This window comes from Gymnoscopelus braueri, assembly GCF_963280865.1.
Source record: "Gymnoscopelus braueri genome assembly, chromosome: 7".
NCBI classification, from domain to species: Eukaryota; Metazoa; Chordata; class Actinopteri; order Myctophiformes; family Myctophidae; genus Gymnoscopelus; species Gymnoscopelus braueri.
Window position 1 is genome coordinate 51,228,126 of NC_137608.1, and position 13,330 is coordinate 51,241,455.

Here is a 13,330-nt window from a genome sequence, read left to right on the forward strand (position 1 = left end):
AGGGGGTGGGGGGGGGGGGGAGATAATAAAGTATGAATTAAACAAAGATATTTACAAACAGTATGTACATGAGGAGACATAGAGTACATAAGGTACAGTATGTACATGAGGAGACATAAGGTGCATAGGCAGCAGCTATATACCATACATGATTATGTGCAATAATCATGACTGTCTGCTTCCAGAAACAGATGATGTAACATCATATCTTTAATCTGATTGGCTGGTTCTTCTGAACTAAAGAACGAGTCCTCCTTCATTCTCTTTCAGACTCCAGAACTTTTCAGTAAACATCTGTTTATTCTGATCTGTTTATTCTCATCTGTTTATTCTCATCTATTAAATTCAGTTCAGTTTTGATCATTGATGATGAAGATTACAGCCACCCTCCTCATCCTCTCCTCTGTACTTCATGTCAAAGCGATCCCAGGAAGTAAGTACATTATATTTATGTTATTATATAATATATCAATTTATATCTACTGTTATTATATAAAACCAAATATGAACAATGCACAATACAAACAAATGACATGCACGCACGCACGCACGCACGCACGCACGCACGCACGCACGCACGCACGCACGCACGCACGCACGCACGCACGCACGCACAGACAGACAGACAGACAGACAGACAGACAGACAGACACTCCTTTTACTACCTGTATATACAACATTGAATCTTGAATGTTGGTCCAAATACATAAACATTAACACAGATGTTAGGAACTGTTGTTGTGACATCATGAAATATGGAGAATATAATATAATACATCATGAAAATGAGGGTTTTGTGCAGAGGGAGGAGGAGGGGCCTATTATAGAACCCTGGGGATTCCAGAAACCTCACATCTCCATATTTCATCATACAAGAGTGTTGCACTTATATGTTTTATACCTCTTTGCTACTGCTGCTATGTAAAATATACTATTTTAACTTTTAAATAAATGTTACACGTGTGGGGTTTATTTTACTTATTTATTGGTAAAATAATTTACTTAAAGTAACAAAAGTAGAAGTAGTCATTATGCAGAATGTCCTGTTTCACAAGTTATCGTCTAAAATGTATAGAAATCTTTTGAAAATAGCAGATCTACAAGCTCACAATGCGTCACTATGCAACGCATTGTGAGCTTGTAGATGTGCTATTTTCAAATGGCCAAAATATATATAGGGCTGAAGTGGGTAATGTATGTTTTGTAATAATAATAAAATAATAATAAAAATCTACACAGTAACTAGTAACTAAAGTTGTCAAATAATTGTATAAGTAGTGGAGTAAAAGTACAATGTTTGTCTCTGAGATGTAGTGGAGTAAAAGTATTGAAAATTGGAAATACTCAAGTAAAGTAAAAAAAATACCTCAAAATTGTACTGAAGTACAGTACTTGAGTAAATGTACTTAGTTACGACAGCGCCACGCTACTCGGCCACTACGCCGGGTGGTCGCTCGGCGCTGCGCACGGTAAACACTGATCAAGGACGACACGGAGACGTCGGGTCCTGACGAGCGGACGCTGTGGTGGGCGGGGCGTTGAGACGTCGTCACACTAGAAATCTGACATGATTTGATACCTGGGTTGTTGTGACGTCATGAAATAAATTTTTCCGTATGAATTACTTTCATAATAAAAATTCAAAAAAATACATTAAAACATTTGAATCTGTTTCAGTGTGAATAAAACGTTTGACAGGAAGCTACTTTTAATATCCAACCTTTCACTTCATATATGAACCAAACATGATTGTTTAACATGATGATTATGTGTTATTGTCACTGTGAAGAAGTTTGTTGTTGAATTTAATTTCATCTTTGTTTGTTTTTTCCAGTGTTCCATGAGCAGATTACAGTCCTTGGCTGTTCAGACACAGTTAAAGACTCATATAAAGAGTGGATGTTTGCACTGGATGGTGAAGTGTTGTTCTACGCAGACTACAACAAAGGGAAGGTGGTGGAGCCTCAGCCTCCGTTTGTAGATCATATCACCCTCACAGGAGCTTATGGTTATGCTTTGGGTCAGCAGGAGTTCTGCAAATCCGAGCTGAACACCGTTCGCACTGCCTTGAAGAAACCACCAGTGAAAGGTACATGAATACTATGAACACAATAGTTATTAACTAAAACGGTTAAATATATACACACACACGCACACACACACACATGCACGCACGCACACACACACACACACACACACACACACACACACACACACACACACACACACACACACACACATGCACACACACACACACATGCACACACACACTTTTATTTATTTATTTAGGACTTTCAATTAAAAGACATGAATCATGTCAAAATCCAAGATAATACGATTATACAAAAGTTACCATCAAAATAAAACATATCAAAATTAGGTCTGGGACTCGATTATAAAAAAAATATCTAATTAATTAGAGGCTTTGTAATTAATTAATCACATTTTAATCGTATATCAATATTTTACCTGAGAACAGTGAGAAGCAATTTTTTCAAATGGATTTTGGTACGTCTTTACTCAAGTACTGTACTTAAGTACAATTTTGAGGTATTGGTACTTTACGCAAGTATTTCCAATTTCTAATACTTTTACTTCTACTCCACTACATCTCAGAGGCAAATATTGTACTTGTACCAGACTACAATTATTTGAAAACTCTAGTTACTAGTTACTTTGTAGATTTTGATTATTATTACAAGAAATACAGTAACCACTTCAGCCCTATATGGCCATTTGAAAATAGCCGTTCTACAAGCGTGACGCATTGTGAGCTTGTAGATCTGCTATTTTCAAAAGAATTGTATAGGCCTACATTTGAAAACTTGAAATGTGAGATTTTGTATAATGAGTACTTTTACTTTTGGTACTTTGAGTACATTTTGATGCAAATACTTTGATACTTCTACTCAAGTATTTTGAATTCCGGACTTTTAATTGTAACAGAGTAGCCTATTTCTACATTGCAGTATTGATACTTTAAAACATTTGTGTACTTTTTCCACCACTGAAGGCTGGTAGAGTGTGAGTCCTTGTTTACTCAGCCATGTGTAGTGGAACGCAGTGAGATGGGATTGAGGCTCCCATTCGCCAGTCCGACGTGTTACCAGTCATGCCAATAGGGCTGAGCCCAATTGGCAGGTCTGTTGCACGCCGTTTCTGGCTAATTTGACTGTGGGGGCTACACATGCTAGACAATTGGACACTAGGGCATTCACAACTAATGATTTTTACTAGTCGACTCATTTGACCAAGTAGTAGTCGACTAGTTGACTAGTCGAAATTTACAATTTACATTTTAGGGGGGTCATTGTTTTAATGCCATCCTACTACTATATTACTATTATTATTATTATCCTCCTGCCCTTATTTTTATGGCGTTTTAAGGGAAGCGCTTCTGGCACAGCAGCACCACAGTAGCGTCTCCATGGATCCCCATTGCCCAATAATAGGCTTTTATTGGGCATACTTTTGACCCCCTTTTGATAAAAAATAAAGTCAGGAGGATAATAATAATAGTAAGATGGGCCTTTTTTTTTTTTTTTTTAACTATTCGACTAGTACCAACAAGGTCGACTAGTGGTTATACTAGTCGACTAGTCGACTAGTTGGTGAAAGCCCTATTGGACACATAGAGAAACACAACATACAGTAACTGGTAGCTCAATCTCATTGTATTTAAGATATTCAATATACATTCAAAATATTTCAATGCCAGATTTCACATGCCTGAACCTAGACTTTATGTAGTGACATGTTTGGCCGATGGGGGGCAGTTAGCCTAGTGTTGATAATATACAGATGATAATAAAACTGAACATTAATGACATTTCTAATTGTCTATTTCCAGATGGATATGTGTTCTATGAGGCTAACCGCTGTGTGTTTAACTCCAGTGAGCTGAAGGACATACAGTACGTGTACTCAAAGAATTTCGATGGTGATGAGTACCTCAGGTGGGACAGTAGAGTAGATCAGTGGGTTGGATACACTGAGCTTGGTGTGAAGAACGCAGAGAGCTGGAATAAAGATCCTACAGAACTGGCTGTGAGGAGAGCAGAACGAGAGAGACTCTGCAAAAGCAACATTGAGATCTACTACTCCAATGTTCTGAACAAGAGAGGTGAGCTGATCTCAGAGCAGCACTCAACACTCATCACCTCATAAACTATAACATGAAATCACATGATTCTATTCAGAGATGATTAATGGTGTTAATATTGATCTGATAATAAATATTACATATTTCTTTATCTGCTGAGAAACATTTCAGATCCTCCTGATTTATACTGTATCCTAACAGGCTGTCACGCAGTGGAAATAGCAGATCTACAAGCTCACAACATGTGGTGTCACCATCATACACCGAGTAGCTATAAATGAAACATATAGATCTAGGCTATGAGCGTTTTCACCTACATGTAATAACCTGCAGTGGTGTAAAGTAACTAAGTACATTTAGTCAAGTACTGTAGCCTACTTTTTTTGAGGTACTTTTACTTTACTGGAGTATTTCCAATTGTCTATACTTTACTTCTGCTCCACTACATCTCAGAGGCAAATATCATACTTTTACTCCACTACAATTATTTGAAAACTTTAGTTACTAATTACTTTGCAGATATAAATGATTATATTATAAAGCATACATTAACCACTTTAGCCCTATTTTATACCGCTATTTGAAAATAGCCGATCAACAAGCTCACAACGCGTCGCATCGCGACGCATTGTGATCTTGTAGATCTGCTATTTTCAAACATTTTAGTACTTTTACTTTTGGTACTTTAAGTACATTTTTATACCAATTATTTTGTACTTTTACTCAAGCCAATTTTGAATTCCGGACTTTTACTTGTAACGGAGTACTTCTGCATTGCAGTAATATACTTTTACTCGAGTAAAACCTTTGAGTACTTTTTCCACCACTGATGACCTGCCTAAAACAGAGACACCAGGATTAATATTTTTTCATTTTGTCTTTAAAAAGAACCATGCAGGCTAATACACTTCATTTCATCACCTGATTTTATATTTTAATTATTATCTTTACTAGTTTGTTTTGTATGTTTTTAATCACAATATTTTACAGGATATTGTTTTGTTTGTTTCTACTCTTGTTCATTTGAGCAATTTTCATTAAATGATATTGCTTGGTTTATTGTTGTTTATGTAAAGCACTGTGTAACTGTGAATTATTTAATATGTTTAAATTATGTTTAATAAATGCATTCTACTTTGTAGAAAACTGTAGACTATTGTAGAATCTACAGTACTCTATGAAACGTTGTTCTCTGGTGGCCAAACACTGACACTTACAGTTACAATTAACAATGCAGGCATTTATCAGACGCTCTTAATCCAGAGAGATTCACAGTAAGCAAAGAAAACACAAGGTAATACATCAAACGCATAGAAATAGTAATCTAGGATCATAGGTAAACCAAGAACCTAGCATCAGTCTAAACAGTATAATATCAAACAAATAAATAATATGGACTTTGAAACTATCCAAATTGGATGCCAGGTGCCAGGTCTACAATGAACCTGGCATCTGTCTACATAACATGATATCTAAATTACATTTTAAACTTTGCATAAGACTGCAAGGTCATCAAGGCTAGGTCAAGTGCTACGGGCTGAGGTGGAGTCTGAAAAGGAGAAGAGTCTAAGACGTGTGGAGGGTGAGGGGTTGTAGGGTTGTATCAGGTTTGAAGATATGGGGGTGTCATATGGAGGGAGAGGAGAATGGGGGAGAGCCGGGAAATGTGAACATTTTGTCTGGTTTGAAGACCAAGTGTGTTGCAGCTTTCTGGATCATTTGGATCTCATTTGGATGATATACAATTATTAATGATAATGACATTTTCCTTTGACATTTATATAAGGGTAATAATAATAACAAATAATAATAATAATAATAATAATAATAATAATAATAATAATAATAATCTTATTTATCCAGTGGAGCCCAAAGTGAGACTGAAGTCAGAGACTCCCCCTCGTCGTGGGGAACACACTCACATGCTGAGGTGCAGCAGCTACGACTTCTATCCTAAAGTGATCCTGGTGACCTGGTGGATAGGTCAAGAACCTTTGACCTCTGGTCTCTCCTCTACTGACGAGCTGTCTGATGGAGACTGGTACTACCAGTACCACTCCTACCTGGAGTACACACCCAGGTACACACCTAACAGACACCTATACAGTACATAGAAATAAACACCTAATAGACACCTATATATACATTATTTTAAAAATAAAACAAGTGTCACTCACTTTCTGAAAATGGCCCATTAATTGGTAGGCTAATGTTAAGTCACACACACACACACACACACACACACACACAAACACACACACACACACACACACACACACACACACACACACACACACACACACACAGACACAGACACAGACACAGACACACACACACACACAATGCGTATCTCGTTACTAAGTTTCTTTTGCCTCTTGCCTTCCTATTTTTTCTGCAATGGGGAGGGAATAGTGGAATACACAATAAACACTAGAGCGGAGGAGAGCCCAGCGGGGCATTCACGCTCCTACACAGAAATAGTCAAACAAAACGTTAATAAAGATCAACGGATCAATATGTCAAAATGCGGCGTGTTTCAGCGTGTAGATCGGCTACTACTACTGTGTGTGTGTGTGTGTGTGTGTGCGTGTGCGTGCGTGCGCGTGCGTGCGTATGTGTGTGTGTGTGTGTCTGTGTGTGTATTACAGATCAGGAGAGAAGATCACATGCATGGTGGAACATCCCAGCCTGACCGCGCCTATCAAGATGGACTGGGGTCAGTTACTGTAATCTAGTGTAATCTAGTGTCTAAGTAGCAGATATACAAGCTCATAGCGCGGCACAGAGTGCCGCACTATGAGCTTGTAGATCTGCTATTTTTTTTAAAATCGTTAACATTTGTGCTAATCTTTGAATATATATTTTTTTAAGTGAACATTTGTAAATGTCGGATGTCTCAACATAATCAATTTATCTGAAAAAAACTATTGTTGCTATATCAGTGGTGCTCAAACTTTTTCTTGTCAAGGACCCCCAAAATTATGTTTTTGGCCGCTGATCCCCATCAAAATATGGAGTTAAAAATGTTGTTTAAAAATATATATATAAATTATATTCAAAGATTTGCACAAATGTTCAAGATTTAAAAAAAATAGCAGATCTACAAGCTTGTAGCGTCCCAAGATACTTTCTGCACATTCCACAGCCTGGTTTATAATCATCATAGTAAAAGGTTGATTCATGTCTTCTAAAATCTATCATCATATGCTTTGTTTTGGATGTATTTAGCTCTAAGAAGGACATGTCACATCAGGTGACAAACTCCTCAAGGACTGGACCAATAGGGTTGGACTCATTATTACTGAACAGACTCACAATGACTGTGTCGTCTGTTTATTGTTTATTGTGTTTGGTTGTTGTAGCTTATTGTCAGATGACTCCATGTCAGAGTCTGTGAAGAACAAGGTGTTTTAATCTACTGTAATAATATGATATGATATGTTATGATATGATATGATATGATATGATATGATATTGGTATTGTCAGATGACTCCACGCCAGAGTCAGTGAAGAACAAGGTGGCCATGGGAGCATCAGGTCTGGTTCTGGGTCTGGTCTTTTTCCTGTCTGGATTCATCTACTTCCAGTGGAAGAAACGAGGTGATTAGCATGTTTAATTAACATGTTTAATTAACATGTTTCATTAATTATTATACTACCATTGGAAGAAATGAGGTCAGATCAGAAATGCAAACAAACATGTAAAGCCACAACCTAAACTTGTTTATATTGGTTTAGACAACCTAGTTAGAGGTCAAAGTGTGTTCTATGTTGTCACATTTAGCTTTAATACATCAGTGTTACATTTAGTCCTAAATAAGAGTCAAATGTTCACATTAGTTCTGATGACTGAACCCTAATGTTGTTGCGTTGTTGTGTTGTTGTGTGTACATTTATGCATTTTATGGAGAAATAAACACACAATACAGTACATAGGATTTATTTGTGTGTCTGTTTTAACTGTCTCTCTTCTTCTTCTTCTTCTATCAGGTCGTATTCTGGTGCCGACAACCAATGAGAATCTTTAGACTCCTCCCACACACCCAGGTTCACTTCCTCTTTCTTTTTTTTTCATGTATGAAATTGCATAAAACTAGAAAACATACACAAAACAATGTGTAAGAAGTGAAACAACTAGCCTGGTAAACCATCCCGGTTTGTGTGAATTCACATTATCATGTGTCCTCTGCTTAATTTCTTATAATAATGAATCTAATAATCAAATTAGATAATCCAATGACGTGTTGTATCAGACAACACTGATGACATTGTGGTCAAATTTGGGGGGGGGGGGGGGGGGGGTAGTTTGGACCATCATCAATGGGTATATACATTGAACACAACATTTCAGTGAACTGAACCCAATGATTCAGTACATTGAACACAACATTTCAGTGAACTGTACCCAATGATTCAGTTCATTGAAAATACTGATCATTTCATCACTAGCAGGATCAAAGACAGAACCTTGTGGTTCAAAGGAGAGTGTTCTACCAACTGAGCTGCCCTTCCTACTAAGATACACTATTGACAAAGTATTGGTAAAATGTTGTTTGAATGGACTGAGTCGTTTCTACTTTGATGGTTACTGTAGTTGCAGGGAGGGTGCTGGGAGAGTGGGAGGTTAGGTTTTTAAGTAGTTTACTAATAACGTGTTCATGATCTATTAACTATTCATAGCATAGTTTTATAAATAATCATTAAATCATTAACCACTAACACACATTTAACAAGTTATAAATAACACATTAACTAATTATTTGGGAATGATTAATTTACTATTATAAGGGAAGGTTATTCGAAAGTGTTAACACGTTCACACAGTTATTACATTCTGATTCTTATTGGTTTAATGTCTTTTCACAGAACACCTGGGTGTGTTTTCAGAGAAGCAGGGAGTCATTGCTGCCCCCTGGTGGAGAGAGGAGTAAATACATGTGTGTCCATTTCAGCTTTTAAATACTCATAACAGCAGCACAATGATGACATCATCAACCTTTTTCGCAAGGTGTCCTTTAAACAATTTAAAATGCTAATTAGCTAGCCAAGGCTAACGATAATTAGTGTGCAGACTCTGTCTTTTCCCGGTGTTTTGTCGTGGTTTTGAGGTGAGGTTAGGGTTAAGGTTAGGTTTATAAACATAGTTTCTGTGAGGTTAAAGGTCAGGATTTAGGGTTTTTATAATATTTCAGTTCTACACTATATTGAAACATTAAATAAATGATCACACACACAATCAGAGTTCTTCATAACATTAATATGAATATCCATCTGAATGGAAGTCAGTCAGCAATGTTTGTGAAAAGGGTTTTATTATTTTATAATTGACCATAAGTCATTTATTATGTAATAATGTATTATGTGTGATAGTTAATGTTACGATCATTATGACATCACTGTTTCCCTATGATGGATGGACCTGATCCTCTAGGGTGTTCTGAGGTGATGGGTGGACCTGATCCTCTAGGGTGTTCTGAGGTGATGGGTGGACCTGAACCCTCTAGGCTGGTTGTAATGAGATATGCTCCCCTGCTCATGATTACATATTGTAAATGATTACATATACATGATTACATATTCACCCCATCACCCCAGACCACCCTAGAAGGTCTAGGTCCACCCAAATTAAACAATGGTGGGCCACCACATTCTATGAAATGAATGGGAAGCACTGATGACATGCAATCATTTAAGTAATGATTTATATGTAATCATTATGTAATCATTTACAATATGTAATCATGTATATGTAATCCTTTACAATATCATGAGCAGGGGAGCATATCTCATTACAACTTAGGAGGGAACCACTAACAAGGAATCTTCTCATCAATAATATCACCAACATAGAGCCAATGCTAGGATTTTAAACTAACTAATAATGGTCACAATGATTACAGTTTGTCTGACATTTGGTATGGAAAAAAAACAAAAAAAAACAAATCCATGTTCAATGCATGAAACAAACTATAATGTTATGTTTTGATGTAAATAATCCATTATAGGTTGACATCACATGATTTAACAACAAACACATTAACATATGTTTAAAGGTAGGGTAAGTGATATTTTTGGGTTAAAACAAAAAGTATTTTGTTAAAAGGTTAAAGCACTATATTCTGATAGTAATCATTGCTATAGAGTGTTACAGGAGTCTCCCCGTCTCTCCAGCTCTTTAATAAACAGAAAATACATTTTCTGGTAGGTGTCAAAATCTCAGCCAATCAGGAGAAAGTACCCATTTTTAAGCTTCATTTTTATAGTGTTCCAGTTCCAATTTTGCCTGCTCATTTCTTAGTGTCATCACTTCCAATTTCACTTGTTTAATCTATATCCTGATTGAGTTCTCTATCCTGATTGGATAAAATTGGAAATGAAACTGAAACTGAAACGAAAATGCATTTTCTGTTTTATAAAGAGCTGGAGAGACAAGGAGACTCCTTTTACTGAACAAACACTATAGCAATGAGTACTATCAGAATATAGAGCTATTTAACACTTATTTTAACCAAAGAAAATCACTTACCCTACCTTTAACTGCAGGACTTACAAACATTGATACTTTCACATTAATTCACATCATTTGAGATTTGATTTGATTCGATTTTGGTAAAAGATATACGAGCAAAATCACAAAACAACTTAAACCTAGGATAACACATTAAAGTGTAATGAAACACTTGTTTCCAATGTGGTCCTGCAGCATAACTAAAAATAAATAGTCCAATAAATGTATTTGAATTCCCACAAGGTTTTAATTATTAATTTTAATTATGTTAATAAGGAGAATGAGCGCTCTGCGTTGTGACAGTGACACGATGAGAGTTAACAATAACAGAAAGGTTGTGCAAACTTTACTAAAATAAATAACAAAATATGTGTCTAATTTGGACATTTTAGATATTTCTTGGTCAGTATTATTTATCTTTCCGTTTTTCAGCTCCACTGTTGTGTTTCTATCCGTTCATATTGGCTGAACTTCACTCATTAAACTAGTTAACAGCTCTGTGGACAAGTGATGATGATGATGATGATGAAGCTTGTGGATTCATTTATTTGGCAGTTGTTGATGATCAGGACACACAGGTGGCAAAAACAAAACCCTCACAAAGTATTGTGTTTACTGTATGTGAGAATGATTTCAAAAGTCGAATCAGCTTCTATTAAATATAGATTTTTAATTATATCATTTATTTAAAGATACTTTATTGGAGGAACATGTCTGACATGTCCCCTCCTTCCCTCCTGGGATCTGCGCCCCTGATCATGAATGGTTGGAAGTTCAGATGTTAGATTTTGGCTTTAATTTGCTTGGTTTGAATGGAATGTCACAATATCAATAAAGGAATAAGAAACATAATTGGGCCTCATCTGTTTTCTTAAATTTCACTCATACAGTATTTTCTCCTAACTGTCTTTTAGAGAAAATACAAGATAAGCCAACCTCCACATTCACCAAATGTGTTTTCCCCAGGTAGGTAGGTAGGTAGGTAGGTAGGTAGGTAGGTAGGTAGGTAGGTAGGTAGGTCGACTGTCATCATTACAGACAGCAACGTGCAGACGTAGTGTCGTATCTGTACTGGACTGCGGGTTACTAGGCCGGCTTGTAAGAAGTGGAGAAGACGTCCAGACCGGTTGGATCAGGCATTCGATTTATTCAGCAACAAGTACAAACAGCATGAGTTCCAGGGAGCCCTCTCCTTGCAGCCTTACGGCTGGGGAGAAGGCACAGTCCAGAGTTACATTTTAGTTCACTTTTTATACACTGTAGTAGCTCACGTTAGAAAAGAGGAGGTTCCTGTGGGTGGGGGTCGCCCTGGAAGGTGACCTGATCAACCTCTTTGATCATCTAATGTCTCTATCTGGCCGTTTCCTGCCCACCCTGCTGTCGAGGTGTGACTATAGGAAGAGAGAAGTGGAGACAGAAGTCTGTGGCTTCGTTCTACTTTGTTAAACAATGTAGATGTTCATTTCAACTCACACCTATGAGCTCCAGGCTAGCAGCCACATGTTCTTTAGACAACAAATGCTTTTTCATGATTGTAGGAATACCAATTAAGGAATATGCCCAATTATGATCGATAAGCTCAAAGCAATAGGTTTTGACGATACGTTGGTGAGCTGGATGAGATCCTACCTGGAAGGGAGGGAGCAAGTGTAACGCAAGTAAACGGCACCCAGTCCCCTCCCCTCTCAGTGACTTGTGGTGTTTCGGACACCACAAGTCCGTACTGTGACTTGTGGTGTTCCGCAAGGAAGTATGAACGATATGTCTTCAGCTTGCGACTGCAAACTGTTCCTGTTCGCAGATGACTCGGCTTCACTCTGACCATGTGACTCTGCCCAATTTACCGTAACCCTCTAACAATGGGCACAGTGTTTTTTACCTTAAATCTTGTACTATATAAACCCATTTCATATATTTATTGTAACTTTTAGTACTATTTATTCATAATGAAATGAATCTTTTAACCCAGTGTGTACATGAACTTTATATAAACAAAACATATTTATAATTATCACTGAAACCACTGTCTCTCCTTCTGGGACAGTTACAATAATAGTAATGGCATTAAAACAATGGCAAAAATAGGTTAACATTGACTAGTCGACTACCACTGGGTCAAATTAGACGACCAGTAAAAATCTGTAGTCGTGAAAGCCCTACAACACAATAGATCAAAATAAACCTAAATGAAATAACCAAAACAACAAGGACACAAACAGCAGGGCCTCAGAGCTCCTCCTCACATCAAAGAGAGACACACTAGGATCTGAGAGACCATGACATCATCAGTGGTCCCTGGCTGGTCCATGAGCAACAACATACCACTGAAGCGTCATCAGTGGTCCCTGGCTGGTCCTTGAGCAACAACACACCACTGAACCGTCATCAGGAGAACACACAGCAGCAGCTCCGCATGCAGACTGGCATACGAGCAGTGGTGGAAAAAGTACTCACGTGTTTTACTTAAGTAAATGTACTTGAGTAAAAGTAACATCAAGATGCCATCAATGACCTTCTCCCACACCTACGACCCAACACACCACCAGACAAACACCAGCCAGTCAGCTACACTATTCATGACCAGGTGAGGCTCCTTTTTATTCAACCAGCAGCCAGGTGTCTCAGCTGTCCTGAATAGGAGTGATTAGGCGGCGTTACACAGCTAGGGCAAAGCTCAACCCACTACATAAGCTAAATATAATATAATACATGTTGACAT

At 37.4% G+C, this 13,330-nt stretch overlaps 1 protein-coding gene across 3 annotated transcripts in view; it reads left to right on the forward strand.

Moving 5' to 3' along the window:
* The first annotated feature begins 296 nt into the window (after nt 1-296).
* Nucleotides 297-13,330, forward strand: part of LOC308087924 (H-2 class II histocompatibility antigen, E-S beta chain-like) — a 224,182-nt gene continuing 211,148 nt past the window's right edge. The window contains exons 1-8 of one of the 3 annotated variants that reach the window (XM_080432177.1): nt 297-433; nt 1,835-2,089; nt 3,851-4,123; nt 5,966-6,182; nt 6,751-6,818; nt 7,590-7,703; nt 8,094-8,150; nt 8,970-9,264. In XM_080432177.1, coding sequence (XP_080288303.1) covers nt 367-433; nt 1,835-2,089; nt 3,851-4,123; nt 5,966-6,182; nt 6,751-6,818; nt 7,590-7,703; nt 8,094-8,131 — 1,032 coding nt within the window. In that variant the 5' untranslated portion in view covers nt 297-366 and the 3' untranslated portion in view covers nt 8,132-8,150; nt 8,970-9,264. Of the gene's footprint in view, nt 434-1,834; nt 2,090-3,850; nt 4,124-5,965; nt 6,183-6,750; nt 6,819-7,589; nt 7,704-8,093; nt 8,151-8,969; nt 11,464-13,330 lie in introns of those variants that run through there. The other 2 variants (XM_080432176.1, XM_080432175.1) reach the window with 2 other exon arrangements.